At 41.4% G+C, this 24,384-nt stretch overlaps 1 protein-coding gene across 2 annotated transcripts in view; it reads left to right on the plus strand.

The window, feature by feature from the left end:
* The first annotated feature begins 5,449 nt into the window (after nt 1-5,449).
* Nucleotides 5,450-24,384, plus strand: part of LOC149458195 (uncharacterized) — a 42,539-nt gene continuing 23,604 nt past the window's right edge. Inside the window, exons 1-3 of one of the 2 annotated variants that reach the window (XM_089682473.1) lie at nt 5,450-5,628; nt 10,406-10,444; nt 23,534-23,572. In XM_089682473.1, the coding sequence (XP_089538599.1) occupies nt 5,565-5,628; nt 10,406-10,444; nt 23,534-23,572 (142 nt within the window). In that variant the 5' untranslated portion in view covers nt 5,450-5,564. The remainder of the gene's footprint in view (nt 5,629-10,405; nt 10,445-23,533; nt 23,573-24,384) is intronic. The other variant, XM_089682472.1, reaches the window with a different exon arrangement.

The following is a 24,384-nucleotide window of genomic DNA, read 5'->3' on the forward strand; positions in this document are numbered from 1 at the left end:
GGCTGCAGCAGCACCATAGGAGAACAGGGTCAGCAAGTGTCAGTGGGAGGAATAGTGCCCCATCGTTGGTGTCACTGATACCAATGATGGAGCACTATTTCTCCCACTGACACCAATGATGGGGCACTATTCCTCCCACTGACACCAACGATGGGGCACTATTCCTCCCCCCCACTGACACCAATGATGGGGCACTATTCCAACCCCCACTGACACCAATGATGGGGCACTATTCCTCCCACTGACACCAATGATGGGACACCATTCCTCCCACTGACACCAATGTTGGGACACTATTCCTCCCACTGACACCAATGATGGGGCACTATTCCCCCCACTGATACTAATGATGGGGCACTATTCCTGCCACTGATACCAATGATGGGGCACTATTCCTCCCACTGATACCAATGATGGGGCACTATTCCTGCCACTGATACCAATGATGGGGCACTATTCCCCCCACTGATACTAATGGTGGGGCACTATTCCTGCCACTGATACCAATGATGGGGCACTATTCCCCCCACTGATACTAATGATGGGGCACTATTCCTGCCACTAATGCCAATGATGGGGCACTATTCCTGCCACTGATACCAATGATGGGGCACTATTCCCCCCACTGATACCAATGATGGGGCACTATTCCTGCCACTGATACCAATGATGGGGCACTATTCTTGCCACTGATACCAATAATGGGGCACTATTCCCCCCACTGATACCAATGATGGGGCACTATACCTGCCACTGATACCAATGATGGGGCACTATTCCTGCCACTGACACCAATGATAGGGCACTATTCCTGCCACTGATACTAATGATGTGGCACTATTCCTGCCACTGATACCAATGATGGGGCACTATTCCTACCACTGATACCAATGATGGGGCACTATTCCCCCCACTGATACTAATGATGGGGCACTATTCCTGCCACTAATGCCAATGATGGGGCACTATTCCTGCCACTGATACCAATGATGGGGCACTATTCCTCCCACTGATACCAATGATGGGGCACTATTCCTCCCACTGGTGTGCATTGGAAGAGGGGTTTTCTTATACGGCGAGTATAGCCCAAACACTACATTTTAGCAGGAAAAGTAGGGGGTCGTCTTATACGCCCAGTCGTCTTATACGCCGGCAAATACGGTACATACCTTTTTCGTGTTTCGTGGATTTCTCTCTTTCCAACGCTCTGTCCACACAGCACTCTAGAAGTCTGCTCCACCATATTTTTATTCAATATCATCAGTAGCTGGCTTCTTTTTCCTGATTCTCAGAGCCAGCTCATCAATGACATATGCCCTAGATCGAGTGTATGTACATTATGAGATCAACTGCAAAATGTGATTGTTCAGAAAAGCTGAATGAAAGAATAACCAAAATCTGTCAAGACTTCCTGAGATCTTGCAACTGTTAAAGCACAACTATATGCAAAATAAAAAGAATACATAAATGATGCAGTTATTATTAGCATTAAAGTGGTTGTAAACCCCTGACTTGAAATATGAACAAAGCATATCCCTCTGTAGTGTGTACTTGTCTCAATCCAGAGTACTAAGTGTCACTTCTGTCTGCTGCCTCATTCTTATACTATCTGTATGAATCACTTCTGACAAGTTTCCTGACACCAAGTGAAAAATGGTGACGGGAGGGACCTCCACCAGATTGACAGCCACAGCTGTGTTCCTGTGTGTTGTGTGAGGGGGGGGGGGGTGTTCCTTCCATCCAATCAGATCTCAGAGCTCTCCTCAATGAGTGTAATTTAAACTCCTCACCCCCTACTGTTCAGAGCTGAGAGATTCTGTCTAAATTCAGAATTTTGAATGGATGTAGGGGGCAGGTGGATGTAGATAAACAGGTACTTGTTGTTCCCGCTCTGTAACAACGCTTTATTATTATTTTTTAATAAACAGCCTACATTTAGAGGGGTGAACCCTATTCTGTCTCTACTTATATTTGCACTAGGTAACTCAGGACCCTGGATCATGAGGAGCAGCCTTATCTTTTGCCCAGCATTTATGTATCAGACTTTCTATTGGTTTTTTCCTTAGTGTTATCCCAGCTCCTTCTCTACACATACCCATGAGCCACCAGACAGCACCATCATTTTCATTCTTTAAAAGAAAAAATGGTTCAATTTGCTTTAAAACGCAAAATCTAATTATCCTTCTTTTCCTCACTTTTGGCACATCACAGAATTGGGACCAAACCAAAGAATGCTCTGGTCCTCCAGTCTGACCCTGGCTGCAAAGAAGCTACATAAATGTTAAATATCTACATCTATGCCTAGTATTTTGTTTAATCAGTAAAAAATATCACTGAAAAAAATACAGTTTCAGTTTTGCATTTTAATATTGATGTATGTTAATCATCTGTAATGTAGTAGAAATAAATAATGGGTCAAGAGTTTGCGCAGAAAATTGGTTGAACTTTATTGAGAAATTTGCAGAACAGTAAACATGCAGATTAAGTAAATGAAAATGCAATTTCTCAATTTCAACATAGTTTAATTTTGGGACATTTTGTAAAGTAGTAAATGTGACTTTCACTACACATTAACTGATGGTGATTCAATCGCTGTCATTTAAAACACACACGCCTAGATGTGTCACCTGCAGTGAATGTCAAATTAAAGCTGAGTTCCAGTTAAATTAGAAAAAAAAAGCATCTATAAAAACTGTAGCTGCTGACTTTAAAAATTCAGACACTTACCTGTCCCTCGGTATAGCGATGTCCTCACCACGGCTGGTTCACTGGCTGTCTTCTCTCGCCGGCTCCGGCATCTTCAGTGTGGGGACATGACTGTGATAGCTTTACAGCCAGGTGCCCACTGCACATGCGCGAGAAGCACATCGCTTTGTGAATGGTCCCGTAGTCTTCTGGCATCTGTCACATGTCCCAGAAGACTACAAGGAGGGGGGGGGGGGGCAACTTCCGCTTCCTATCTCCTTAGGCGATCGCACCGGAAATGGAGCGGGTTACCTGTCAATTCGGGTACCCACTCCGCTCCCCAAAGGTGCCATTCCTTAATGGGGAGAGGGGGACAAAGCCTTAAAGTGGAAAGTTCCCTTTTGGATGGAGCTCCACTTTAAATGCTTTATCAATATGCCCCTAGTGCCCAAACGCTACACTGTTAAATAAGTGACAACTATCATTAGCACACCATAAATTATTCACCATAAAGGTAATCACAGTTCTACAACTCACGGGGTTCTTCCATCTCATTGAATACTGCCATATTGCATGAATACTTCATGCATTCTATGTATTAAGGTAAAAAACCTTCTGTGTGCAGCTCCCCCCTCACCCCCCCCCTAATAATTATCCGAGCTCAGCACAATTCAGCATTGTGCATAAGAGCCAGGTTTCTCCCTGGTCTCTCTCTCCTCATTTGCTTACACAGCAGTGGGAGCCATTGACTCCTGCTGTTGTCAATCAGTCAATGAGCCAATGAGGAGAGAGTGGGGGGCTGGGCCGAGCCATGCTCTGTGTGTGAATGGACAATATCCATTCACAGGAACACAGCTCGGGAGCGAGCCTGCTCAAGTGCCCCCATAGCAAGGGGCAAGGTACTCTGCAGGGGGGAGAAGCCAGGACTGCCATCAGGAGACCCCAAAAGAAGAGGATCGGGGCTGCTGTGTGCAAACCCATTGCACAGGTTGTGCTACCCTCTTCAGGGCCACTGTGTTTCTGGGTCTCCCTAAGCTTTGCACAGCCAGGCAACACACATTTTTCCACACTTGCATTCACATGACCTTGGTTTTTGTTATTTTATTAGGGGAAGTAACTTGGATAGGGTAGTAGGGATTAGGGGATGCCCAACTTGACTGAATCAATGCACGGGGACAATTTTCTGTTTACAGAAACAGATCCTGGACTGTTCTTCTCCTTGAATATGGTCAGTCTTTATGGATCAGCAGAAACTGCCCCTCATGGGCTAAGGGCTCTCAGCCCCTCTGAAAGTTAGCACAGATTGTTGTAAAATACACACAGAGATATATCTTCTCCCCTGTAGAACTGCTCCCAGCTCCACAGCCTGCAGACACTATCAGCCTGCCTGGCTGCTCTGAAGATCTCACAAGACAAAGAGGAAGGATAAGCACAGAGCTATCCTTTGAAAGCTTGCTACATGAGGCAGTCTCTCCCCTTGTGAATCCCTGGGTGTGCTGATGTACTCACTCTGTTCTCCTTGCTCCCACAGCTCCCAGCCAATGATCCTGTTCATACCATGATGTTGAATGGATCTTCCTGAGCCAGCCCAAGCTCAACCTGAAGGCAAAGCCCCCCTAGACCTAGGGGACACCTCCCAGGCCACCGACAACCTCCTCAGCACTCCATCTTCCTCCTGACTCCTCTGCTAGCATGACTCTTCCATATTTTTGAGCTAGCCTTACCAAACTACCAGGGCCTCTTAACCTGGGATTGGTCTGACTCCCATAAACATGCAGATTTAGGTCTCTACCCCTTCCATCCACTGGCTTCTAGAAGCTTCCATGGCCCTCCAGAACCAGGTGGAGGCGAAAGAGTCCCGACCTGCTAAGTTACCAAGCCTAACCTACATTAACCCAACCTAATTACAGATTCACACTGTTACCATGAGTCATACCATAATAAATGTACCTACACTAATGCTAGTAGCACACTAGAGAGTGCTATACACAGAGCAAGTAAGTATAACAGGTTTGTTATTTTTTTTTTAATTCAACCTTTAGAGTCACTTTATAGATATCATCACTGGGTATCTGTGTTTCTCTATGCAATGCAGGCAGATCATAGCTGGTAGGAGGGTCTAACAGGGTGCTGCACATAGCTTCCCTAATTTTTAAGCCCCTTTCACATGGAACAGACTCTGTTATGATCAGCAGGGGATCTGTCCTCTGATCTCCTGCTGATCAGAGCAGAGCAAGCAGATGCCAGGTCTGTTCCCCTCAGTTTATGCTCAAGGGGCAGTCGGGTATAAATGGACTCCATTGTCTGTTTACACCAGATTGCCCTCTGATCTCGGATTGGAGGTAAGCGGGTAAGCTGGCTCTTGGGAGGTTTTATGCAAATATATGATTTCCCTGTCAGGACACATATCACTCTGTGGGACTGGGCATTCCTAGGAAGGCTGCAGACTACCACATGTAGTGCTGAGCCTCCATGTCCAATGTCTCCAAATCCAATAAATGAAAAGGAAGGACCAGGGACAGTAAGGCTGGGGAGGAAAGTTCTAGATGATACTAGATGTCCTGAGGTGTGCTTAAAATGACTTGCTGAAGCTTCTAATGCATACTATGAACAGCTCACAGTGTGCAGTGAAATCAGTGTAAGCAATTTCAGTACAGGAGAGGAGACTGACAGTAAGGCTGAAGTTCAGCTTTAAAATGTCACAATAATGAATTTCTCAGCATTGGAATCACTCTACAGGAAATGTTTACTTTCCTGAAATGTGCAGTACTGGGAAGTCAGCTGATGTACAATGGATATATGAATCCGTCTAGAAATAATCAGCTTATTCTGATCAAGTTGTGTTTATACTGGAGTTGGGAACTGGTCAAGGAGACACAATGCAGAGGATAGTAATTATTTCTATTGCAATTATTTACTTCCATGCAACGCCCTATGCTGCAAGTAAGTGTTAATCTGAACGTTTTTCTAATATTTCATTGATGTAAGAAATGATGCTTCTGTAAAATGCTAATTACATTTTTGTTCACTTCTGTGCTTTTGTATTCTGAATAGTCTACAATTCTAAATGGTGTGCCCCAAGACTTTGATCCATTACAGGCTCAGGAATCCAGAGACCATACTCATGTTTTAATTGTTCTCATGAAACATGGTATACCTTACTTTTAAAGGTAGAGTTCTTATGTTGCAAATTAGTGTGCTTAGTATTAAGATGAGCTTCAGACAGACATGACGAGACAATTTAATGCAGATGTTTATGTAGCACTACCACCTTAGACGTTGCTAGAGATTCGGGTCCCCTATAGTCCTGCACAGCTAATATACTCACATTTCCTTCCAGATTTGCACTCCAAAGACAGTAAACAGTCCTTCAACATGTCTTTTTTGGATTTTATTAGGGGATGATAACTTGGATGGGGATGAGGGGTACATGGGATGCCCAAGGAACTTTGAAACTGAAGACAACTTCCTGGAACTATGTACAAATCGTCAGAAGGGTTTTTCACTTCTCTTCTTGCAAAGAACTAATCAGCCTCTCCTGTGTACCTCTTCAGACCCCCAATAAAATCTCCTTTTCACCTAGATGCCTGAGGGGATCCCTGACCAAGAGGTCCCAGAAACTGCCACCTCAAATGAAAGCAGTCCCAGATGGGGGCTAGTCAGGTTTCCCATCCAAATGCCCTTTCCCCTTTTCCGGTCCAGGGGGTGTGGAGTTACTCACTCAGCAAGTAAGAGGTAATTTTCCAAGGCTGAGAGCTGCTCTCCAAGACTTAGACTGGGAGGGAATATTGGCATTGATGAACACAACACAGAAATGGGAGTTCTTCAAAAAGACTGTATGTGAACACACTGCAAAATATATTCCCATGGGCAACAAGTTTAAAAGGCTAAAAATCAAACCTATGTGGCTTACGACCAAAGATAAAAATATAGATAATAAGAAAAAAGCTTTTATTAAATATAATAATGAAGGAACGCTATCATCGGTTAAAAATGACAAAGTCTATAAAAGAACATGTAAAAAGGGAATCAAGGCCGCAATAGTTGAAACCGAATGACAGATTGCAAATGATAGCAGGACAAAGCCCAAAAAATCCTTTAAATATATTGATAGTAAAATAGTCAGGTCTGAGAATGTAGGCCCTTTACAAAATAATCTAGAGTGGGTGACTGGGGACAAAGAGAAGGCAAATTTATTAAATACCTTCTTCGGCTCTGTGTATACAAAGGATCATGGGGGAGCTCTTGTCCATAATGGGTATGGTATTGACACAGTTCCAGATGATCCACATTGGCTCACAATTGATATGATCCAGAAATATTTAGACAGAATAAAGGTGAATAAATCACCTGGACCGGATGGCATACACCCACGGGTCCTTAAAGAATTGAGCTCTGTCATTTCAAAGCCATTGTTTCTAATTTTTAGGGACTCTTTAATGAGTGTCATAGTACCACGTGAGTGGCGTAAGACCAATGTGCTGCCTATATTTTAATAGGGATCAAAATCTTTACCAAGTAATTATAGACCTGTTTAACTTCTATAGTTGGGAAGACATTGGAGAGTTTAACCACTTGCCCTCCTGAGGATTTCCCCCCCTTCTTGACCAGGCCATTTTTTGCATTACTGCGCTGCATTGCTTTAACTAACAATTTTGCAGTCATGCAACCCTGTGCCCAAATTAAATTTACGTCCTTTTTTTCCCACGAATTGAGCTTTCTTGCGGTGGTAGCTGATCACTTGTGCGGTTTTTATTTTTTGTGCTATAAAAAAAAAGACCAACATTTTTGAGAAAAAAAACAATATTTTTGACTCTTTGCTATTAAACATGTCCAGTAAAAAAAATCAAATTTCGGCATAAATGTATTCTGCTACATGTCTTTGCTAAAAAAAAAATAGATACTGGAATTTTTCTTTTCCACTAGTAATATCAGCGACTTATAGTGGGACTGTGGCGGACATTCTGACACTGGGTGGAACTGACTTGGTGTCACTGACATCCCCAGTGACACCAATACAGTGATCAGTGCTAAAAAAAAAGCAGTGACACTGTACTAATGGCACCGGGCAGGAAGGGGTTAACATGAGGGGCGATCAAAGGGTTAACTATGTGCAGCGAGTGTTTTACTAGGGGGCAGTGTGTTGGTGCTTCACTGTAAGCACACTGCTCTGGATAGCTGTGCTATGCACAGTCATCCAGAGCAGTGTGCCTCAGCTGACAAGGGAGGATGACTGTTAGTAAACAAAACAGTTCTCCACCCCATCGGTGATCATCGGAAATCACCAGGTGTCGGCCAGTAATTACCATCCGGGATCCAGTGATTACCAGTTGGGACCACGCTGCAAATGGCAGCACGGCTAGGGTGCATGCACGGCTCGTGCACTCCCTACCCGAAACTGCAAAATTATGTATATACAGTATATGTGGTTTTGCGCACCCGTGCCGCCCTGTAGCAGTATTTCTGCTATAGGGCGGTCAGTAAGCGATCAATAAAATACTGCATAGATGAGACCATACTTGAAAAAATTATTTTAAGCAACAGACAGCATGGATTCATGAAAGACAGAAGTTTTCAAACAAATTTGATTTCTTTTTAAGAGGAGGTGAGCAAAACCTTGGACAGAGGGGTGGCGGTGGATGTGGTATACTTGGATTTTGAAAAAGCGTTTGACATAGTTCCCCACACACGGCTAATATGTAAGGTAAAGTCTACAGGCTTGGAAAAATCCATATGTAAATGGATAGAAAACTGGCTAAAAGTTCGTATTCAGAGAGTAGTGGTTAATGATTCATACTCTGAATGGTCTAGGGTTGTCAGTGGTGTACCCCAAGGTTCAGTGTTGGGACCCTTACTTTTTAATATATTTATAAATGATATAGGGTCTGGGATTAAAAATCTCATTTCAGTCTTTGCAGATGACACCAAGCTGTGCAGTGGAATAACGTCCTTACAGGATATCTGCAATTTACATGCCGACCTCAATGCACTGTTTAATTGGGCAACTATGTGGCAAATGAGGTTTAATGCTGGTAAATGTAAGGTTATGCACTTGGGGGTAAGAATATGCATGCATCATACATACTAGGGGGAGTACAACTGGGGGAATCAATGGTGGAGAAGGATCTTTCCTATATACACATAATATAACTGGTTATTAACATTTATAGGTAAACTTGATCCAGGGAATATCTGATTGCCTCTCGGGGGATCAGGAAGGAATTGTTTCCCCTACAGGAGCAAATTGTATTATGCTTTGGTGGGTTTTTTTCTTCCTCTGGATCAACTGTGGGTATAGGATTATAACTTTTCTTTTTTTTAAGATTGAACTGGATGGACTTTTGTCTTTTTTCAGCCAGACTAACTATGTAACTATATATAAAGGGAGAGTTGTTCTGACCCCTGACCCACTGCCTGTTTTCTAGTACAAACTAATAAAATAATTTGGACTCTTTTATCGTTTAGTCTGGCGCACCTTCTTTTGTGTATATTCTCTTTCCAGTCTTCAGCCACAAAGCTCCTTCATCTGGTGCTCCAACTATGCTCCAGCTGCACCCCTCCTGTACAGCAGTGCAAAACTTTCAGGCCCCAAACTTACTTGTAGGTCCACTCTTGGCTTTGCCCTCCACAGGCAGCAGGCCTGGGAGGTAGAGGCCTCCAACACAGACTTCTTTTGAATGAACAACCCAGGAGGCAAGGACAAAAGATCTTTTTGGAAGGTCGTTCCAAGTATTTATATAATTCCCCAGCATGCACCACCAACAATAAACCTCCAAGTGCTTAGCCAAACAGACATAAATATTCATCGCTCAGAATTCTTGTATCTTCTTACTATATTGCTTGTAGCTCTCTCTAACAGCAGGGGAAATAAAAATGGGCTTAGGGATAACCCATTGAAAGCAGAACTATAACAATTCAGAGCTCAAGCTGACTGCAACCCAGCAACAATGCTAAATTTGAGCTAGGGACACTTGTGCTCAGGACAAGGTCCCCACTGGTGATTGATGTAGACACAACCTCTGGGTGGAGAGCAAACCTGTTTTAAGCCTGCCAAGCCCTTAGTGCAATGCTTGTGCTTGTGTTTGCAACACGTGCTCCAAGCTCCCTCTTTGCCTGCATTGTTCCCATGCCTTGCCCTTTGCCTTCACCTGATCCCCACCCTGCCTGCTAGAATGGACTTTGAACTGCTCCCTGAACTTTACCTACCTTTTTGACCATGAATTTGATACTCACTACTTTCTGAACGTTGCCTGCCTTGAACCTGCACTGCCATTGGACCACTCTGCCTGTCTGCCAACTGCAAGTACCTGTTTGCTGTGCTTAACTTGTGCCTGCCACAGCGTGGTAGCCAGGCACTATAGCATTGACCCAGGGGCAGTACCGATAGCCCTACCTTATGGGAAAGGGGGTTGCTATAGGTGAAGCACACAGAGCCAGCTATAGTGCCTAACCACGTGTGCTAGGGGTAGGCGTGTACCTACACCTGCAAAGAGGGATAAAAAGTATATCTATTTTTTGTTGCTCATCATAGTTAATATTAATAGAGCAACCTTGATGTACTATAAATGTATTTTCATCACAGTATATAGATTGTTAAATGTGCTGTAAAACTTAGCTTAAAGAAGTGAGAAATAATAACAAATAATTATGAAAGATAATGGGTTTGATGCAAGATACATTTAAATGTGTTTATTGACTGAAATTTTACTTTTCTTTGTAGGCTCCTATGATATGAAAGATGCCATTAATCTCAACCCTGGTATGAAGAGTTTCTTGTCTTCTGGCAAATGGGTGATTGATAGGGTGACATTTAGCTAATAGCCATCTGATACCTGAAGTTCTACAAAGGAATAAAGGACACTGACTGTGTTGAAATAAATTGTGAAAAAACAAAGAGAGGGCAGTAGTTATGGGATAAATTGCAGTGCAAAAATATTGTATATGTTAACTTGCAGGTCAGAGATATGCTAATTTGAACAAATATCTGTAAAAAAACCCACACTAGCCCACTACTCCAGGAATAAACAAGGGAAATAGGTGGCACTAGAACAATGGTTTAAATGCAAAATTCCTCATGTATAAAATGGATGGGACAATAATGCTAACCACCGTAATTGTACAATGCTCATAGGAATACAGCTGGTTGGTATAAACAATGGGTATAATAAGGTCACACTGCTAATAATGTATCGATACAGCAGGATGAAAAAAGTCCATCGCACTTGTGGCTCCCCTCACTGGATTGAAGCTTACTCCAGAGTGGTGAATGTAAAACAGAAAGGAGAAAGGTGCTTCTAAGTGTAGACTTATTGCACACAGTGAAGAGCAACTTTCAAGAGGGTAGAATGAAACAGGCATATCAATGTCTGTCATGGAAGAGATCGCCACGGTGAGAAGCGCAATTTGCAGCTGTAGGTGGTGATTGACCTTCTGTTAGCGTTCCAGGCGAGCCAGCAAAGTGGAAGGGGCCTGGTACCGAGGTCTGGACCGCACGTGGAGCGCAGCATGTGCGCGATGACATCACCTGGTGTTGTAGCAATGCGTTTCCTGAGCATGTGCTCTGAGGTTATTGTTTCAGGCGCACTCCTTTGTCAAACTGACGGGATAATTCTCAAAGTTAAAATATTAGAACAATGGATAGAGGATAAGAGTGAAGATACTAATAAATTAACATGTGAACAACACATGGATGGGACATTATTCATACATTATACATATACGTCTAAAACTCAAAAGAATAAATAATATTCATTTAGAGCCTAAATTAATGTAAGTATATCAATAGAATTATAAAATTAAAATGATAAAATTAACCTGCATAACATACACAACAATAAGATATTGATACTATCATGTAGGGAGAATACAAAATGCTAAAATGTGTGTTGTTATGTATAATACTCACTGATTGATGAGGTAATAGACATACAGGAACAAAACAACCTGAATGTACCAGCCACCCCCAGCCAACTCTAGAATTTCCACATATTGTCTCAAAAAAAGCCTGAAAGAAAAAAGGAACAGAGATGAATAAACTGCAACTAATGTGGGCTATCACAAAATTGAAAATTTAGATGTGTGTAATGTTACATAATGGTAGAGATTTCTAATTCTTCATTTAACCCTTCAGGGGCTAAGATGTCCAGAGTATATATCTGTCTCGCTATGTGTGTCTCTCTTGCACATAATTTCTGGAAACCTTCGGCCTCTGGAAGTGATTTAGGGATCTGTTCTATCACCCAAATGCGGAGTCCAGTGGTAGATTTATGATGGTAATCGGCAAAGTGGCATGGAACTCTGTGCTTATCTTTGCCTTCCCCAATTAGTCTTCTATGTTCTCCGAAATGTTTCCTTAGTAGCTGTATGGTGCTCCCAACATAGGGTTTGCTACATGGACAAGAAAGGCAATAAACTACATAATCTAAGGAGCAGTTGACAAAATTTTCAAATTTGTAGGTTTTACCCTTTACGATGTACTGTTTTTGTCCATGTGCATAAATAACGCAAGTCTTACACAAAGACTTGCGACACTGGTACATCCCGATGAGTGAGAAAAAAAAGGTTTGATCAGTATGGATAAAGGTAGTAGGGAGTTTGCGGGGGCTAGTTTGTTTTTAAGCTGGGGGCCTTTTTATAAATGACTTTAGGTTTAATGGGAATTACGATTTTTAGGTGTGGGTTCTCTTGAAGGATGTTCCAATGTTTGGCTAGAATTTTTTATATCTTCATGTACTGGGTATGGTATGAAGTGATAAACTTAGTGGAATGGTCTGCTGTAGTTGTGGTGTTCTTTTTGGGTTTACCTCTCACATATTGATTATAAGCTTGTTTAACCTCTTGCAATGGCCGATTGGCGGCCGACAAAATCCCTCAGCGTTCCGGGTGGACGCCATATGGCGTCCTTTCGGGCATGCACAGTTTGCGCGCCTGCAGAGCCGCGCAGCGGCGCGATCTGTCACCGGCCGTGTTTTCGTACACGGCCGATGACAGATCTGAGTACCGGCCCCGTTGCCGGTACCATATGACCTGCTGTGACCAATCACAGCCAAGCTGTGTCATGTGATTAGCCGTGGCAAAAAAAAACCCTGAATGAATCAATGTCACTCAGGTAAATGCTTGCTTATAGCAAAGTAATTCTTTGCTATAAGCAAATTGTGTACAAAAAAAAAAAAATACTGATCACTTCCCCAAAGTAGTACAATGTTACTATGGTAACATTGTACTACTTTGGTCATAGTGAAATATGAAAAAAAATCTTAAAACAAATGTAATAAAAAATTTAAAATAATTAAAAAAATGTATATATTTTTCATACTGTCACCAGTCAGTGACCCTGATCACCGCCATGCCAGTTATATGATGACGCTGTACTGCACTGGTGACAGTATGAAAAAAATAGTGAAATTATTTTTTTTAATTTTTTCATTTTCCGAAAAATTATGACAAAAAAAATATAACTTCAAAAAACTTGCCATGCCTCTTATGAAGTACGTAGGACTGTCTATTCTGCAAAAAGGGGTCATTTGGAGGATATCTGTACTGTTCTGACATTCTTGGACCTCAAGAAATTAGATTGGCTGTCAGTACTTCAGGATTGATCAATATTCAGATACAGTGGGGCAAAAAAGTATTTAGTCAGCCACCAATTGTGCAAGTTCTCCCACTTAAAAAGATGAGAGAGGCCTGTAATTGGCATCATAGGTAGACCTAAACTATGAGAGACAAAATGAGAAAAAAAAATCCAGACAATCACATTGGCTGATTTGGAAAGAATTTATTTGCAAATTATGGTGGAAAATAAGTATTTGGTCACCTACAAACAGGCAAGATTTCAGGCTCTCACAGACCTGTACCTTCTTCTTTAAGAGGCTCCTCTGTCCTGCACTCATTACCTGTATCAATGGCACCTGTTTGAACTTGTTATCAGTATAAAAGACACCTTTCCACAACCTCAAACAGTCACACTCCAAACTCCACTATGGTGAAGACAAAAGAGCTGTCGAAGGACACCAGAAACAAAATTGTAGACCTGCACCAGGCTGGGAAGACTGAATCTGCAATAGGCAAGCAGCTCGGTGTGAACAAATCAACTGTGGGAGCAATAACTAGAAAATGGAAGACATACAAGACCACTGATAATCTCCCTCGATCTGGGGCTCCATGAAGATCTCACCCCGTGGGGTCAAAATGATCACAAGAACGGTGAGCAAAAATCCCAGGACCACACGGCGGGACCTAGTGAATGACCTGCAGAGAGCTGGGACCAAACGTAACAAAGGCTACCATCAGTAACACACTACGCCGCCAGGGACTCAGATCCTGCAGTGCCAGGCGTGTCCCCCTGCTTAAGCCAGTACATTTCTGGGCCTGTCTGAAGTTTGCTAGAGAGCATTTGGATGATCCAGAAGAGGATTGGGAGAATGTCATATGGTCAGATGAAACCAAAATAGAACTGTTTGGTAGAAACACAACTCGTCATGTTTGGAGGAGAGAGAATGCTGAGTTGCATCCAAAGAACACCATACCTACTGTGAAGCATGGGGGTGGCAACATCATGCTTTGGGGCTGTTTCTCTGCAAAGGGACCAGGACTACTGATCCATGTACAGAACAGAATGAATGGGGCCATGTATGGTGAGATTTTGAGTGCAAACCTCCTTCCATCAGCAAGGGCATTGAAGATGAAACGTGGCTGGGTCTTCCAACATGACAATGATCCCAAACATACTGCCCGGGCAACGAAGGAGTGGCTTCGTAAGAAGCATTTCAAGGTCCTGGAGTGGCCTAGCCAGTCTCCAGATCTCAACCCCATAGAAAACCTTTGGAGGGAGTTGAAAGTCTGTGTTGCCCAGCGACAGCCCCAAAACATCACTGCTCTAGATGAGATCTGCATGGAGGAATGGGCCAATATACCAGCAACAGTGTGTGCCAACCTTGTGAAGTCTTACAGGAAACGTTTGACCTCTGTCATTGCCAACAAAGGATATATAACAAAGTATTGAGATGAACTTTTGATATTGACCAAATACTTATTTTCCACCATAATTTGCAAATAAATTCTTTCCAAATCAGCCAATGTGATTGTCTGGATTTTTTTTTCTCATTCTGTCTCTCATAGTTGAGGTCTACCTATGATGCCAATTACAGGCCTCTCTCATCTTTTTAAGTGGGAGAACTTGCACAATTGGTGGCTGACTAAATACTTTTTTGCCCCACTGTATATCCCATAGTTTGTGAACTCTATAACTTTCCTAAAAACTAAAAAACGCATCCTAATTTGGGTTATTTTCACCAAAGACATGTAGCAGAATACATTTTGGCCTAAATTTATGAAGAACAATTATTTATTTGCAAACTTTTATAACAGAAACAAAGAAAAACGTGTTTTTATTTCAAAATTTTCGGTCTTTTTTTGTTAATTTAGCAAAAAATAAAAATCCCAGTGGTGATTAAATACCACCAAAAGAAAGCTCTAGTTGTGTGAAGAAAATGATAAAATTTAGTTTGGGTACAGTGTTGTATGACCGTGCAACTGTCATTCAAAGTGTGAGAGCGCTGAGACCTGAAAAATGGCCTGGGAGGGAAGGGGGTAAAAGTGCCCTGTATGGAAATGGTTAAATAGTCTAATTGGCACCAACATTAGCAACTGGCAGTTGCGGGTGTGTGCATGCATGTGCGTGACTATGCAGACAACGCACAGCAGAATGGGCCCTCGCACATCTGCGCCTGCGCCGCTGTGTAAGCCCAGAGGCTTCAGCCGCACCATGGCAAGCATCTTGCTGACAAGAGGTCATCTAGGATGGTATATTTGTGTTTTTTTAATGTCTAGTTTTAGATCCATGGTGATGCCTAGTGATGGAAAACAATTTATTGGGCATCAAAGACTGATAAGCAGGTGCAGCACTAATATGCTTCATACACAGGAATAAACAAAGGAAATAGACCTGCTTTTTGTTACACATGGACAAAAACAGTACATCGTAAATGGTAAAACCTACAAATTTGATAATTTTTTTAAACTGTTCCTCAGATTATGTCGTTCATTGCCTTTCCTGTCCATGTGGCAAACCCTACGTTAGGCACACTATATTTGAGGAAGGCAAAGATAAACACAGCGTTCCACGCCACTTTGCCGAATACCAGCATAAATCTACCACTGGACTCCACATTTGCGTGATAGAACAGATCCCTAAATCACTTCCAGAGGCTGAAAGGTTCCAGAAATTATGTGCAAGAGGGACACACATAGAGAGACAGATATATAATCTGGATACCTTAGCCCCTTATGGGTTAAATGAAGAATTAGAAATAGCTACCATTATGTAACATTACACACTTACTTCTAAATTTTAAATTTTTTGATAGCCCACATTAGTTTCAGTTTATTCATTTCTATCCTTTTTTTCTACTTCAGGCTTTTTTTGAGACGATATGTGGAAATTCTAGAGTTGGTTAAGGGTGGCTGGTACATATCAGGTTGTTTTGTTCCTGTATGTCTGTTACCCCATAAATCAGTGAGTATTATACATAACAACACACATTTTAGCCTTTTGTATGCCCCCTACGTGATAGTATCTTATTATTGTGTATGTTATGCAGGTTAATTTTATCATTTTAATTTCATAATTCTATTGATATCTTTACCTTAATTTATATACATAGGCTCAAGATGTATACTGTATGTACAATGTGTGAATAATGTCCCATCCATGTGGTGTTCAGGTTAATTTATTAGTATCTTCACTCTTATCCTCTATCCATTGTTCTAGTATTTTAACTTTGAGAATTCTGTTGTGGTCTTACAGAGTTTTTATTCATTTCTTTACAATTTATTTCCAGTATTTATGTAATTTTTTATTTTTCATTTATGTAAAATTATGTTCTGTATGTTCATGTATTATCCCTTTCTCCAAAAATAGCCAACTTCCATAAAGTATCTATATATATATATATATATATATGTATAAAACATTTTTTTTTTTTTACATATATTCTGGTGGCATGATTTCATGCAACAAATTACCTGTTGTTATATTTGCATGTACTTTAGTCATTAGCTGGGCCTCGGGCTCTTTAAGAACCATGACCATTAGCATTAGATATCCCATATAAGGCACAACCTCCTTTATCCCGTCAGTTTGACAAAGGAGTGCGCCTGAAACAACAACCTCCAAGTGCATGCTCAGGACACACGTCACTACGATGCCCAGTGACGTCATTGCACGCACATGCTGCACTCCATGTGCGATCCAGACCTAGGTACCAGGCCCCTTCCACCTTGTTGGCTCGCCTGGAATGATGACAGAAGGTCGATCACCACCTACAGCTGCAAATTCCGCTTCTCACCGTGGAGATCTCTGCCATGATGGACATTGATGTGCCTGTTTAATTCTACCCTCTTGTAAGTTGCTCTTCACTGTGTGCAAAACAATCTGTTTTAAAGTCTACACTTAGAGGCGCCTTTCTCCTTTCTGTATTACACTACTTCAGAGCTACAAAATCAGTGTAAATAGGAAAATATCCAAAAAAGGTTGTACATCAAGCTCTATGTTCACAATATAAAAATGTCAAATAACATAACTGTATGTATGTGCTTTATACTTAAAAAAAAACTTACACATAGCCCTAATGTATGAAAACCTTTAAAAGTATAAAAAATATTACCACATATAAATGTACACTATTTTGCCAAAAGTATTGGCCTTTACACGCACATGGGTTCAATATTGAGTTGGCCCACCCATTGCAGCTATAACAACTTCAACTCTTCTGGGAAGGCTGTCCACAAGGTTTAGGAGTGTGTCTATGGGAATGTTTGATCATTCTTCCAGAGGCGCATTTGTGAGGTCAGGCACTGATGTTGGATGAGAAGGCCTGGCTTGCAGTCTCTGCTCTAATTCATCCCAAAGGTGTTCTATCGGGTGGAGGTCAGGACTCAAGTTATTCAAGTGCAGGCCAGTCAAGTTCCTCCACCCCAAACTCGCTCATCCATGTTTTTATGGACCTTTGTACACTGGTGCGCAGTGAAGTTGGAACAGAAAGGGGCCATCCCCAAACTGTTCCCACAAAGTTGGGAGCATGAAATTGTCCAAAATGTCTTGGTATGCTGACGCCTTAAGATTTCCTTTCACTGGAACTAAGGGACCAAGCCCAAACTCTGAAAAACAACCCCACACCATAATCCCCCAATCCACCAAACTTTGCACTTGGCACAATTCAGTCAGGCACGTGCCATTCTCCTGGCAACTGCCAATCCCAGACATGTCCAACGGATTGCCAGACAGAGAAGCATGATTTTTTCACTCCAGAGAACACATCTACACTGCTCTAGAGTTCAGTGGCAGCGTGTTTTACAGCATCGCATCCCGTGCTTTGCATTGCACTTGGTGATGTAAGGCTTGGATGCAGCTGCTTGGCCATGGAAACCCATTCCATGAAGCTCTCTACACACTGTTGTTGTGCTAATCTGAAGGCCACATGAAGTTTGGAGGTCTTTAGCTATTGTCTCTGCAGACAGTTGGCAACTTCTGAGCACTGTGCGCTTCAGCATGCGTTGACCCCCTGTCATTTTACATGGCCTACCACTTTGTGGCTGAGTTGCTGTTGTTCCCAGTTTCTTCCACTTTGTTATATTACCACTAACAGTTGAACATGGAATATTTAATAGTAAGGAAATTTCAAGGATGGACTTATTGCACAGCTGGCAACCTATTATGGTAACACCCTTGAATTCACTGAGCCTGAGAGCGACCCATTCTTTCATAAATGTTTGTAGAAGAGGTCTGCATGCCTAGGTGCTTGATTTTATACACCTGTGGCCATGGAGGTGATTGTAACACTTGAATTCAATGATTTGCAAGGGTGTCACAATACTTTTGGCAATATAGTGTAGCTCATTTAGTATCTGGGCAGTCCCTGATAAGTGTAATCTGGGTTAAAAAAAATTAAGATATCAGAGTCCAAATATATAGTATATGGACACTGTAGTAAATATAAAGTACAATTGGATAGTAGCTGTTAATCACATTCATATGGACTTGTTCTGTATTTTGAAAATGTATCACCACTCATACAAGTACCTTTTGCAGTTCTAATGAGTGTCAGAAACATAACACAGCATTTATAGTCACAGTGGTCACCTTAATCAAGCCACCATGGTGTCAAGGCTGATTCTGATTTTCAAGGAACATGATGGGATGTGTGAAATTTGTGAAGCCACCTTGTTCTTTTTCTACAACCTACAGTAAATAGTTTGACTATGTGGTTGTTAGGCAAATATTCAGTTTGGGTAGCCAGCCACATACTTTCAAAGCACTTCTGAGATGTTAGTTTTCTTAGCCTTTAAATATTGTGTTTGTTGTTGACATCTCAGCCTTGTTTTGTTTTGTTCTAATAACCCCTAGTTTCCATATTTGAATGGTCAGTTTATGCATTGGCTCCATTTGTTACCCTGATGTACATTAGTAATAACTAGGGCTGTTTTTGCCGGAATATGCCGGAACAGCGTTCCGGCACATCCGCCAGGGAGCAGAACGTTTCTTTCTTTTATAATATGTTTAATACTGTGGCTGACCCAGGGAGTGAGCTGGCAGCCACATAAACTGACATAGCTCCTATAGTCCCGCTGCAGCTTTAAGAGAATGGTAGGTGGGGTGATATCTGCTTCACTCCACCTCTCCCTGTAGCAGACCAGATGTTTCTTTCTTGGTGCCAGTGGCAGCTGTGAGGAAGAGCTGCCATGAAATGTCCTATCCTGTTCTGAGACTCCTGACTACTCACTGCCTGACTAAGACTAAGTACATTTCTTTGTTATTGTTTAGTTGTCAGTGTTGCTGCTGGAAGGATATAGAGGCTGCCTGGCTGTTACTGCTGCTGCCTGGATATTGGGCTATCTATCTTGCTGGATATTGGGGATGTCTATTGCTGGATATTGGGCTGTCTCTTGCTGGGTATGGGGATGTCTCTTGATTGATATTGGGGCTGTTTCATGCTAGATATTGGGCTGTCTCTTGCTGGATATTGGGGCTGTCTGTTGCTGGATATCATGCTGTCTCTTGCTGGATATCGGGGTTGTCTCTTGCTGAATATCGGGGTTGTCTCTTTCTGGATATTGGGGCTGTCTCTTGCTGGATATTGGGGCTGTCTCTAGCTGGATGTTGAGGCTCTCTTTTGTTGGATGTTGGGGCATTCTGTTGCTGGATATTGGGGATGTCTGTTGCTGGATATCGGACTGTCTCTTGCTGAATATTAGGGCTGTGTCTTGCTGGATATCAGGGTTATCTCTTGCTGGATATTGGGGCTGTCTTTAGCTGTATGTTGGGGCTGTCTCTTGTTGGATGTTAGGGCATTCTTTTGTTGGATATTGGAGATGTCTCTTGATGGATATTGGACTGTCTCTTGCTGAATATTGGGGACTGTGTCTAGCTGGATATGGGGGATGTGTCTAGCTGGATATGGGCTGGAAGTGCCTCTGAGCTTACTTTGTTAAGTGCTGGATATTTCTAATGTTTTGTGCATTTTACTACATTGCTTTTTATTAACACATTCCATGCAAATTACCTGTATAGTTCCCAAATTTCACTTGGCTTCCTGTTCTCTAAATTGACGGTGCTAGGGGGTGTGTAGGGATGGAGACAAGGGGCAGTTCTAGGGGTGGGTAGGGGGCAGGAACAGGTGTGGCCTAGGAGGGGGGGGTGATTTCCTGCACCTTTTCTCTGAGAAAATAGCCCTGATAATGACTTTCATTTTTTGATCTAGCACAGCTTGCTTATACATTTTATAAGTATTCATTTACATGTTTATGACCATCTGAAAATTTCAAGCATGGTAGGTCCTTTAAATGACCGTGACATTCCAAAGACAATTGGAAGAATTTTTTGACTACCATTCTCAATACTTGAACAATCCCGTATTCACCTTTGGGATGAAGAGACAACCATACATACAGTACTTCATGAACACGTTTACACTCCATTTGTTATATGACTTTTAATGTTACAAGTTACCAGTAGTTTGATGTGGCAGTTGCATTTGGATTTGTTTTCTAATTTTTTTTAATTCTTTTATTTAAAATTTCTTAAAAGTATAAAACAAACTTTTTACATAAACTTTTTCATAAATAAAAAAATTTTACATAACCAAACAACATTTACAATACAATAAGCAAAAACCCCACAATTCCCCGCCCACCCTCAAAAACACATATCACAAAAACCTTTCCCGCAAAACCTTTCCCTCCATCTAAACAGCACACAACTTTGTTGGATTTGTTTTCTAATTTTTGTAAATTCTTTTATTTAAAAGGTCATAAAAATTATTTACATATGAAACAAATTTTCCAAATAACAATAACTCACAATTCCAAAAATACGAAATATCCTCCCTCCCACAAAATCACAAAACACTTTCCCTCAACACCTTTCCCTTCATGTAGACAATAACAACACTGTGCTTTCCCTCCACCGTTGTATCACTCTAAAAAGAAAAAATAACAGATTATTATCACACAAACCACCAAAAACCAAAAACCCCTTCACCACCTCCACCTCCCACCACCCTCCAAAACTGAAAAATAACAACCCCCTTCCACCATAGTATAACAAGATTCATATTAATATATTTTTCCTCATCCAAACCACCCTCTATTACACCAAACATCATACCATTACATTACCATATACATACTCCCAACATCCTCCACCCATAACTTATCTTGCATAACTCCACCCCAATTATCATTATTCTACGTCACGTTACCCACTCCACTCCCTCCACCTACTCAATTTCCAGACCTTTTGTGCTTCCTCCAAACCACATTCCGTACAATCACAGTATGCATATACGTAGAGCCTTCCACAAATCATAGAAACGCACTCCTTTATACTTAGTTCTTCTTTTCTGAAAATTAGAATATTCCGCACATCCCACAAACTCTCCTTAACACCATTTACCAACATCCACAACACTCGTTCCTCAACTTTCCCCACTTACAAACTCAAAAGTCATCTGCTCCACCCCAGTCAATCCCTTCACCATTTTCGACAAACACTTCCATACTCCTTTTGCATATCCACATTCCCAAAACACATGCTCCACATTCTCCACACATCTACACCCCTCTCTCGGCATATCTCACTATCCAGAAACCTTCTTCTCCTCTGAAATTCTCTTGCAGGCAGACACCTGTGAACAAACATTCATGCCACATCTTTCTGTCTATTCACAAGCTCTTTATTTCTTACATTCTTCCATACTTTCCTGCTTTGCACTTCATTCAAACCACCTACCACCTCCAATCCTTCTCTTTTTTCCAAAATGCTCATCACCTTCCTACTTTCACACCGTACTTCTTTCACCATCTCCTAGAGTTTGTACCGCCTCATACATCTTTCAATTCTCATATAAAACCACGGTGCACCAAAACTTACCTTCCTCAAATCACTCTCATACAACTTATACTTTCCACTCGCATATCTCAACATACATCCTGCCAAGCTCTCTTTCCCACTAACCCATACGCATATACTCACATATTTTACAACCAAAAATCTCTCAATGTTCACCACACCTTTTCCTCCATTTGCCTTCACTTTCATCACCTTCTCTCTCTTCAGCTTTTCCATCATTGACGACCACATGAATGTAAAGCACTCTTGTTATTTTTTTTCAGGATTCTGTCAGGAGCGGGAAACACGACAAATAAATATAATAAAATTGGCAAGATGACAGCCTTTATAATCAGTGATTTCCCCTCCATTGTTAAGGTCCTCAGTGACCAAAAACATACTTTTTTTCTTTATTTTTCCATACACCTCTTCCCTCTTCTCTACCATACAAGTCTCCATCAAATCTTATTCCTAACACTTTCCTTTACATATTTTCCACCCACATTCCCCCATATCACTCCATTCCCCAAAAAACTTACACTCACTCTTTTGTATATTTATTCCAAACCCACTTACCGCACAAAAAATATTCATTAACTATTTTACCCTCCTCAGATCAGCTATACTTCTACATACTACTGTAACATCATCCATATATCCTATTACATTTAGGCTCCTCCCACCACTCCCAGGTATTTCTACCTCCCTTACAAATGTATCTTTCACCAGCAGTCGTAATAACGGCTCTATCACACATACAAACTGGACAGGGAACAGAGGACACCCCTGCCTTATCCATCCAATCATCCCATCAGGCACCCCCATTTTACTTAACACCTTAAACATAAACTCATGCGCTACTCTATCATATGCTTTTTCAAATTCTACTGCCACCTTTACTATACCACAGCCCATATCTCAAACAAATCAAACTCCGCAATAGTTCTTCCAGGCACAGCACATACTTGTTCTTCCCCCACCATCTTACCAACAACTTCACGCAATCTATCCACAATCAATTTAGCAATCAACTTATAATCTACATTCAACAAAGAAATCGGTCTCCAATTTTTAAAATCTTCCTTACATTCCTTCTTATACAACAACACAATTCTACTCTCATACATAGATTTTGACAATCTCCCTCTTTTTAAAACCTCCACACATACCCAGTCACCCAGCACAACCCAAAAAGTACAGTAAAACTTCACAGGCAAACCATCACTCCCAGGCATCTTCTCATTTTTCATCTTCCTCAAACATACCTCTAGCTCACCTTTCATTATATCATCACACAGCAGATTCCTGTCCTCATTTTTCAAACCTTTCTCAACACACTCCAACACCTCTTCTTCCATACTTCTGTCTCTCTCTTTCCTTGTATACAAATTTGCATTTGTTTTCTAATAGTACAGTGACTTCTGTTATCTTCGTACTAAATTGTATTTCTTCTATTTATTTTAGAACATGAGGGGGGAAAAGAGAATACCCATCCTGCTCATGGTGTGTATATACAAGTTTCTGTTGAAAGATCTTAGCAGTATTTTTAGGCCTAGTAGCATGACATTTCATAGCAACATGTAGACTCTGGAGAACTAACTAATTTTATTTTTGTAAAAACCAAATTGAATCCCTTGAACTGCACATTTTCTCCTGTTAATGGGCATTAGGGCTAAATGGTTAAAACACAGTTGTATTGCCTGCACTATATGGGGAATTGCATATGTTGACATATTTTACAGTTAGACATAAAAATCAAGATAGTACTGTATAAGCCATAACAGAGGAATGTGGATTGTTTTTCAAACTCATAGTCAAACACAAAGGGGGCCAGACTTTAGCTCACTTGTCACCCTGTTCGACAGTAGACAAAAATTATATTTAGAAGTGGTATTACTATAGGTTCTTATATGACAGCTTTACACTGTCATTGGTTCCTGAGGATGCTAGCACCCACAGTGTCCCTAGGAGCCATTGTCGACTCTAGGAATCATTGCTTCCTTTAAGCAAAAAAGTGGGAGAGCAGTGTCATCACTGCCCAAAAATTACCACTGGCCATATCTGGTCATTGATGTCACCACTATCCCCACCCCGTCCCTTATATAACTGATGACCACTTGGGAAGCTGACTAGTCAGTGGTAACATCAAGATTGCTTGTGCACTGGGTTGTCTGTTTATTTTTTTGGCAAGTCAATGTGATGATGGAATTACAATGAAGGACATTTTGGGGGGATTTTTTTTTAATTAAAAGACTTGTCAGGCATTTGGGTGTCTTTATTTCTAGGTTAAAAGTTTTTTTTGTGAAGGAGTGGGG

The sequence above is a fragment of the Staurois parvus genome, unplaced genomic scaffold (genome assembly GCF_062004578.1).
Source record: "Staurois parvus isolate SC_StPar_1 unplaced genomic scaffold, SC_StPar_1.0 ptg000291l, whole genome shotgun sequence".
NCBI lineage: Eukaryota > Metazoa > Chordata > Amphibia > Anura > Ranidae > Staurois > Staurois parvus.